Raw genomic sequence first — 8,900 nt, 5'->3', positions numbered from 1 at the left:
ACATTGCTTATTTTTGTGGCAGCGATAATATTTTACTTTACATAATTCAAGTCACATAAAGTGGGAGCGGGAGCGAGAGCGAGAATGTGCGGGAGTGGGAGCGAGAATGTGCGCGGAATGTGAGAGTGGCACCCGTTGAAAAGAATTATGTGACTTAGTTCATAATTAGTTACTGAAAAAATAAAATGTTTTAGTTTTCATATATGAACATCTGTTGTGGCAAAATCATGCCATTTAATACATCCTTTGTTTTGTGGCAAACACAAGATTGTTGACGACCATGACTCTTTGGCGACGAGCACTCGGTAGAGGTGTATTTTATGTGGATAAAACAATCTTATTTGTGGTTAAATTGTGTTATGAACTATATTTAATTTGCAAATTTTAACCAAAATCTCTTTGCTGTAAAAGGTAATTTGTTTGAAAATAATGTAAAAACACCTTGTGCCCAAATGATATGAAATAACATAAATTTGTCTAAATCAACCCAAATAATAGCCCATTACAGAGCTAGGCGCTCTGATTTTTCCTCCCAAATGAAACACTATGACCAAAACAGAAAAAAATCAGTGTTCTTAAGATTAAACTTTCGTTGGTTAGGATCATCTCTACAAAAGTGAAAAAGAAAAGAGAATGAAAATGGAAAGAAACAATTTTGTCATATTTTCTTTCATAGCTTAAATAAGATTAACCAAAAAACAGAAGGGAAATTAAATATTTCTCTCTTACTTTGCCTCATATTTTCTTTTCCTATAATAACCAAAAAAATAAAAAGTAGAAAGAAAAGTTAAGATAATGGGAAGACAACATCAAGTAAAATTTGAAAGCTACACAATTTGTTAGAACTGGTGAGGAAAATAAAAATTAGTACAATTACATAAGGGAATTACACAAGTATTTTTGAGCTACTGCATGGAGGAGAGTATGGAACATATAGTTTGTATAATAGTAAGTCCAATCAGGATAACTGCAGCGCTAGTAGAAGCCGATCTCCATGGAGTGCTGAAATAATCGCGTTTAAATGTCATCTTCCACTTGTTGCTCCGATCGCTGCAATATTGATTCAGTTTTTCACTTATACCACAAAAGTAATAGTTGGGACCCCACAGAGACACTTCGTTGGGAAAATTATTAAAAAGAGCTGCCACTGTAGTGCTATCGCCTATGTAGTTCTCAAAAATCCCACTTTGGATGAGTATATCCGCATCTTTAGCAGTGTCAATTAGGCTGTCCATGAAATGAATATAATCAATAAAGTAACTATCATATGGATAGTAAAATTGCTCCAGTACTGTGAGGTTTCTAAGTAAAGGTTCTGTCCAATTAGATAAGATCAACTGTGGGATTTCCAATCGTGTCATGACATGCCTTATATCAAGCAAGCAATTGCTTGGCCCCTTCTTAAACTTTATTCCTGCATCCCGGAGCGTTCTTGCATTACGTATCGGCACATAGTTGACACTATTTGAAGGTGCGGACCTTAGAGATGACGGTAAATGACATAACCTTAGCAAATCAACAAAATGCTTCACTTCACGACTTGAAAATGATTGTTTGATGTCTCTCACAATACCGAAAAAAGCAAAGTATATGATGGAGAGCATGAGGAAGGAATACTCTGGTTGAGTACTAACGCTGATGGCTGGGAAGGCTAGGTTGAAGAGGCCTTCGAGAACAAAAAAGGGAAGTTGATTTTCAATTAAGATCACGTCGTTGCATAGATCATTTATCCGAATTTGCCTATCCAAGTAATCCATTGATTCTCCCGGAGTGTGATTGAATAAGAACCTCCACATGACCTCAATGATGAAACTACTATCCAGAAGAATCATTTTCACAAATTCATCACTGTCCAGCTCACTGCTTTCTTCATAATAACTCCGGGATCTCTCTTCCCACTCCTTCACCACTCGGATACAACTCTCCAAATTCACACGATCAGTATGATTAAGGAACGACTGCAAGTATCTCGGTTTATGTCGTTCCATTTCTTGCAAGTGTTCTTCGCCATGATGAAGGGGGCCGATGGAAACCACCTGAGGTGTGTAAGCCTTTTCATTTGTTTCGCGAATTCTCTTGGGAACTCTGAAGATACAACAATCATTTGATATCGGAGGCAGGTCATCTATCATTTCTCTAATGGAATTAAACAGCGGGATGTCAGGATCATCATCAATATATATATCACCAGTTGAAACATAGTCTTCTCTCTCAATCTCATGGCTAGCTCTTCTTGTATTGTCCCCTCTTTCCATGTTGTGTTTTGCTAGTGCACTAATACAATACATATATAAGAGCAATGAAGACACATCACATTAGGAGCCTAGTAGTGACTTGAAGTCACCATGAAACACTAATTACTGTACAATACATCTTCAAGTGAGGTAGTCAATTTCATTATTAGTACTAAAGTCAGCAGACTGCAGCTTAGGGTACCTCGGCTTCCAAAGTAGAAGATCGGGGAAGTTAAAGTCATTCCAAGGATAAATAGGTGTGTGTGTGTGTGTTTCTTTTATGTTTTTTCATCGGATAGTCATATTTGGCATTTTCATAAGGTTGCAGAACTCAAGATGCGGAACATTCTTAAAAAAATTGTTGTGCTTTCTTAATTCGACGAATAATTAATGGTTTTCAAGATGATAAAGTACTAATATAATATCATATAAGTACAATTGAGAAGGATTAAGAATTGAAAAAGAATTGGATCCACTCACACACATGTTAATTCTACCAGAAACTGGAAATAAAAAAAGAAATTAAAGAATTGGAACCCCCCATATGTTAATTCCAACAGAAAATGTAAATAAAAAAAAACAAACTAACATTCATCTTTCTGTATAATTATTTTATTAAATTAGCAGAATATTCTCTCATAGATAAAAGGTACAAAACTATGCAAACATAAAGAAAGAAACTGCAACATGAAGAGAGAGAGAGAGAGAGAGAGAGATGGAACCTGTTTCGTGACCACAGAGCAAGGTGATTGAAGAATGATGAGAAGAAAACAGCAGGTGAACTCAGCTCTCTTGAAATACACAGATACTATAGCCGACAGTTTGAGATACCAATAATATACTGCTACAGAGCACAAAAATGAGTGGCCATGCTAACAATGAACAGTTATCATTGATCTCCCACTTAAATTTCTATTTTTTTAATGTTATTTTGTACATGTATTTTTCCTTAATTCTAACGTTATCCCCATCTCAAAAAATCTCAATAACTCCGCTTTACTACCAAACAAATATAAAATATAAAAATATGAAAATATCTGTTCACTCTCAAATCCCGTGTTTCTACTGCACTATGCTTCTCTCTCTTTCACACTGTCAATCTCTCTCCAACCAAAAAGTGCGAGGAGGAAGGGTTTTCAAAATTACTATCATGGTTCTACCGACCTGTCTTGTTTGGTGGACAATGCCAAAGTTATGTGTATTACAGCTGTTCAGCTGGTGGAGAAAAAGACAGCAAATTATTATTTTAGTGCGTGATTGAGGATTCAGGAAGCAAACATTATATATATATATATATATATATATCTTTTGGCTATAGTGACTACACGTCACTAGGAATATGATATAGTACAAAGTATTCTGCAATACGTTCAAGGAAAAAAGTCCATTTAGTTAGACTACGCTTATGACTCTTCATTGGATTAGTAATACTTGGTATTTTGAATTTTTCATCAGGTTGCAGGGCTCAAGATGGAGAATAGTCTAAAAGAATCTTAATGAATAATAGTTTTCCATAGACGAAAATATGTAATTAAAACTAATATATGATGTAAACATCGATCGAATTCGTGGGATGAACCGTAATTCATCAAATAGAAGAAGTAGAATGTTAATCGGCCAAGAATGGTTGTTTATCCAAAATCACCTTACGTGCAAGGGCATGTTAATTTGGCTGGACAAAATGATAAGGACGTGTTTGTCTGGACAGCAATTTGATTAATTGGAGGAATGAAAAAATGAATAGAAAGAAGAGGAGGGATATAACCCGAGGAAGAAAAATGTGTCTACATCCCTTCCTTCCGATCAAGAGGGAGACACATTTTTATATATAATCAGAATTCAATTAGCAACCTTTTATGATGGGCAAGCTCTTTACATTGCCATGGAAAAATATTTTATTCTTGAACTATAAGAAAAAAATGAATCATCCCTTTTCTTAACAAAGCACTATCAAAACTTGGTAATATGCTCTCTTTCTTCTTCTTCTTCTTCTTCTTCTTCTTCTTTATTTATTTATTTATTTTTTTTATTTTTTATTTTTTTAACAAAGCACAATTAAAACTTGGTAATATGCTCTCTATTTTTTCATAGCATCAACAAGTTGACAACTTGAGTCTTTTGGTTTTGTGATCAATCACAAGCTGTTAGGATTGTTTATTAATAGAAGTTAGTTATTTAATTTTTTCGAACTTTTGTTTGGTGAGAAAGTCATACCTTTTTGCATGAGAGAGCTGGAAATTTTTTTATTTTTTTTTTCGGTCAGAAATAGTTGTTGTGCCAAAATGATCCTTTTTGACACTGCTTAATTTCGTTGTTGGGGGCAATATTTTACTTTTCATAATTAGTTTTACCAAAACAATAAAATATATTTTTTTATATGAACATTTGTTGTTGCAAAGTCATGCCTTTTAACTAAATCCTCTGTTTTGTGACAAACGCATGATTCTGGGCAACCATGACTTTTTGGTGACAAACTTTTGAACGAGGTGTATTTTATGTGGCTAAAACTATATTATTGGAAAGCTAAATTGCAACAACTTTGTAATGAACTATACTTAAATTTTAGCCACAATTTCTTGGTGGCAAAATTTAATTTGCTTGAAAATCATGTAAAACACATTGTGCCCAAATGATGTGTAACAACATAAATTTGTCTAAATCAACCCAAATAAAAGCCCCATTAAAGAGCTAGGTGCTCTGAATTTTCCTCCCAAATGAAATACTAATGCCAACATAAAAATACCAGCATTGTTCTTAAGATCAAATTCTGGTTGGTTAAGCTTGAAAGCTACACAATTTGTTAGAACTGGTGAGGGAAATTAAAACTAGTACAATGCATACCGGAATTACACAAGTATTTTTGAGCTAAAGGGAGAGTACGGAACACACAGTTTGTATAATAGTGAGTGCGATCAGGATAATTGCAGCGATAGTAGAAGCCGTTCTCCATGGAGTGCTGAAATAATCGCGTTTAAATGTCGCCTTCCACTTGTGCCTTGGATCCTTGCAATATCGATTCAGTTTTTCACTTATACCATAAAAGTAGTAGTTGGGTCCCCAAACAAGCACTTCGTTGGTGAAATTATTGAAGAGAGCCGCCACTGTAGTGCTGTCGCCTATATAGTTCTCAAAAATTCCATTTTGGATGAGTAAATCCGCATCTTTAGCAGTGTCAATCAGGTTGTCCATGAAATGAATATAATCAATTATGTAACTATCATATGGATAATAAAATTGCTCCAGTACCGTGAGGTTTCTGAGTAAAGGTTCTGTCCAATTAGATAAGATCAACTGTGGGATTTCCAGTACTTTCATGGCATGCTTTATATCAAGCAAGCAATTGCTTTTGCCCTTCTTAAACTTAATTCCTGCGTCGCGAAGCTCTGTTGCAGTACGTACTGGCAAATAGTTGACGCTATTTGAAGCTGTTGCCCTTAGATTTGATGGTAAGTGACATAACCTTAGCAGATCAACAAAATGCTTTACTCCAGTACTTGAAAATGACTGTTTGATGTCTCTCACAATACCAAAATTTGCAAAATAAATGATGGAAAGCATGAGGAAGGAAAATTCCGGTTGAGTACTAGTGCTGATGGCTGGGAAGGCTAGATTGAAGAGACCTTCGACAACAAAAAATGGAAGTTGATTTTCGATTAAGATCATGTCGTTGCATAGATCATTTATCCGAATTTGCCTATCTAAGTAATCCATTGGTTCTTCCAAAGTGTGATTAAATAAGAACCTCCACAAGACCTCAATGATGAAACTACTATCCAGAAGAATCATTTTCACAAAATCATCACTGTCGAGCTCACTGGTTTCTTCATAATAACTCCGGGATATCTGTTCCCACTCCTTTACCACTCTTATACAACTCTTCAAGTTCACGCGATCAGTGTGATTGAGGAATGACTGTAAGTATCTCGGTTTATGTCGTTCCATGGCTTGTAAGTGTTCTTCGCCATGATGAAGGGGACCAATGGAAACCACCTGAGGTGTGTAAGCCTTTTCGTTTGTTTCACGAATTCTCTTGGGAACTCTGAAGATACAACAATCATTTGATACTGGAGGCAGGTCATCTATCATCTCTCTAATGGAATTAAACAATGGGATGTCAGGATCTTCATGAATATCATCAGTTGAAGCATGGTCTTCCCTCTCAATCCCATGGCTCGCCCTTGTTCTATTGTTTCTTCTTTCCATGTTGTGTTTTGCTAGTGCACTAGTATATATATATATATATAAGAGCAATGAAGACACATTGCATTAGGAGCATAGTAGTGACTACAAGTAATAATGAAATTCTATTTACAGTATCAGAAAATTTAAGCTTAACAAACTACTGTTGAAAGTTCTAAGTGTAGAATATAGTTAGAGCTTGTTTTGAGTGACATTTTTAATGAATTTTTTTTTTTTTTTTGGTTATATCTGATTGGTAAGTGAACATGGTATGGTTTTAAAACAGAACAATGCATCAACAGATGGCAAAGTCCATAGTGAGTTTTCAAGAACAGATACACTAATGTTGATGAGTAACTATTAAAGTTAATTTTTATCCCAAATTTCAAAACCATAATTGGAATTTATAATTTTATCAATTAATGAAGTCAAATTCTTTAGAACCATATGGGGCTTATCTCATTTTTGCATTTGTGTCATTGTGTGGTCAGAGTTGCACCAACTAAATCCGCAGAGTGAAATGTTTTTCTTTCTTTTTTCTGGCTTCTTTGTTCAGGCATTTCACCAGAGGCTTCTTATTCAAGTACTTCTAATAATTCAATTAAGTCAGTTAGCCAACAGAATTTTATGGTGGTTGATTCACATTGTATCAATGGAACTAATGACTCAAGCTCAACTCAGTCCTATAGAGAGATGAGATCACTTGATGCGCGTAAAACGACAAGTATGGAGGAGTTATTGTTAACCCTAACAGATTACCGACCCATCCAGATGTTTTTGCCTCTATACTTCATTCATCTCTTTCTCACTGGAAAATAAATGTGATTTCTTGTTCTAAGTCCTAGTGATACTTCCTCAACTTTCAAAGTAGAAGTCGAGCGGGTTCAAGTCCACATTGGGACAAGTGGGGTGAGTGAGGTGTAAGTGTGTTTCTTGCCGTATTAAAAAAAATTTCATTATCAGTAACCATGTTTATGTTTCTTCATCGGATAGGATAGTCATATTTGGCATTTTCATAAGGTTGCAGAACTCAAGATGCAGAACATTCTTAAAAAAAACTACTGTGCTTTCTAAATTCCATGAATAATGGTTTTCCATAGATGAAAATCTGGAACTAAAAGTAATTAAATATAAGATGTAAACTTCGATTCCATATGTCTTCAAGATCAGCCTTCATCATATAATATGAGTACAATTGAGAAGGATTAAGAATTGGAACATCCCAAAGAAATTAAAAAAAGAAAAAGAAAAAAAGAAGAAAAGAATTGGAACCCCTTTATTAACAAATTAAAAAATTAATCTACACACACATATGTTAATTCCACCAGAAACTGTAGATCAAAATGAAATTAACATTCAACTTTCTTTACAATTGTTATGTTAAATTAGCAGAATATTCTCTCAGAGATCAAAAGTAGAAACTACGAAACTTAGATCAAAATGTAATGTTATTTTTGAAGGAAATTAAAACAGAAATTAAAAGAATGAAACTGCAACATGAAGAGAGAGAGAGAAAGATGGAACCTGTTTGGTGACCACAAAGCAAAATAACTGAAAAATGATGGGAAGAGAACTGAGCTCAGATCTGTTGAAATACAGAGATAGCAATGGCTCAAAAATGAGTGGCCATGCTAACAATGAACAGTCTAACTAAACCATCGTTGACTCGCCTTTGTTTGCTGTTACTTACATTGATATCCCACTTAACAAGATTAAGGACAACGTTAATAGAAAGCCTCTCCCTTATTGGACAATGTGTCGGGGAGAACAGCTGTTATGAAAGCGACTACAAATGACGAATTTGGGCCAATTGTGGTGGGTGTCGATCATGCCCTACAAAATATCTTTAAAGGCATCTCTTAAATTAACTTTTATTTTGGATCCAGAAGGTATTGGGTGCCCGCCGCACCTTAAATTGGCTTATCTCACTTGTACGTGTCGTGCGCGCACTACTCGAATGAACCAACGCACACGGATTATCTATTTCAAAAGTTGCCAAATTACTCAATGGCAACTTGAGATTCCATAATATAAAAACATAGTAGGTAAAATCGTCTTCTTCTCTTCTGATTGCTAATTAAAGCAAATTGTGTATATATATATATATATATATATATATATATATATATATATAAAGTGTGTAATTACGTGGGCCCAAGGACAAAAGAACCAAACAAGCCCAACCCAATCAATTGTTCAAACAAGCCCAACCCAACTTGGCAATTAGCCGGTGGCAGTTGGTCTTCAATTAGCCGTTAGTGTTAGTAGCTGTCTGCAGCACTTGGGTAACCCTCTGTATTGCCCATGAAGGCCAATAGCCTCAATTTACATCCTCCGGAGGACGTGGGGTGGGTCTCAAACAGGAAGGAGGTAAAATCCCATTCATGGAGACGTCATCACACTGTCTTTCAATTGGAGAGAGACAATCTTTCCTTTGACATCATCTAGGAGACTAGGATGAGATGAAGTACTTGTGATTGTGTAGAA

General features: G+C 35.2%; 2 protein-coding genes across 2 annotated transcripts; both read right to left on the bottom strand.

Annotated features, from left to right (window-relative positions):
- Nucleotides 1-814: 814 nt before the first annotated feature.
- Nucleotides 815-3,312, bottom strand: LOC132282757 (UPF0481 protein At3g47200-like). Its single transcript, XM_059784536.1, has 2 exons — nt 2,957-3,312; nt 815-2,274 (listed from the first exon to the last, which is right to left on the bottom strand). The coding sequence occupies exon 2, from the start codon at nt 2,253-2,255 to the stop codon at nt 906-908; it is 1,350 nt and encodes a 449-aa protein (XP_059640519.1). The 5' UTR covers nt 2,256-2,274; nt 2,957-3,312; the 3' UTR covers nt 815-905.
- Nucleotides 3,313-4,907: 1,595 nt separating this feature from the next.
- LOC132282284 (UPF0481 protein At3g47200-like) lies at nt 4,908-8,114 on the bottom strand. The gene is made up of 2 exons (XM_059783897.1): nt 7,938-8,114; nt 4,908-6,456 (listed from the first exon to the last, which is right to left on the bottom strand). Exon 2 carries the CDS (start codon nt 6,435-6,437, stop codon nt 5,100-5,102), a length of 1,338 nt encoding a protein of 445 aa, XP_059639880.1. The 5' UTR covers nt 6,438-6,456; nt 7,938-8,114; the 3' UTR covers nt 4,908-5,099.
- Nucleotides 8,115-8,900: the final 786 nt, after the last annotated feature.

Source organism: Cornus florida, unplaced genomic scaffold, assembly GCF_030987335.1.
Source record: "Cornus florida cultivar Cherokee Brave unplaced genomic scaffold, ASM3098733v1 CherokeeBrave_3.0.0_Hap2_Chr11, whole genome shotgun sequence".
In the NCBI taxonomy this organism is placed as follows: domain Eukaryota; kingdom Viridiplantae; phylum Streptophyta; class Magnoliopsida; order Cornales; family Cornaceae; genus Cornus; species Cornus florida.
This window is presented reverse-complemented; position numbering and strand designations above follow the sequence as displayed.

What these genes read in the sequence shown, in the direction of transcription:
- LOC132282757 (XM_059784536.1), bottom strand. Translation starts at nt 2,255, where the DNA reads ATGGAAAGAGGGGACAATACAAGAAGAGCTAGCCATGAGATTGAGAGA.
- LOC132282284 (XM_059783897.1), bottom strand. Translation starts at nt 6,437, where the DNA reads ATGGAAAGAAGAAACAATAGAACAAGGGCGAGCCATGGGATTGAGAGG.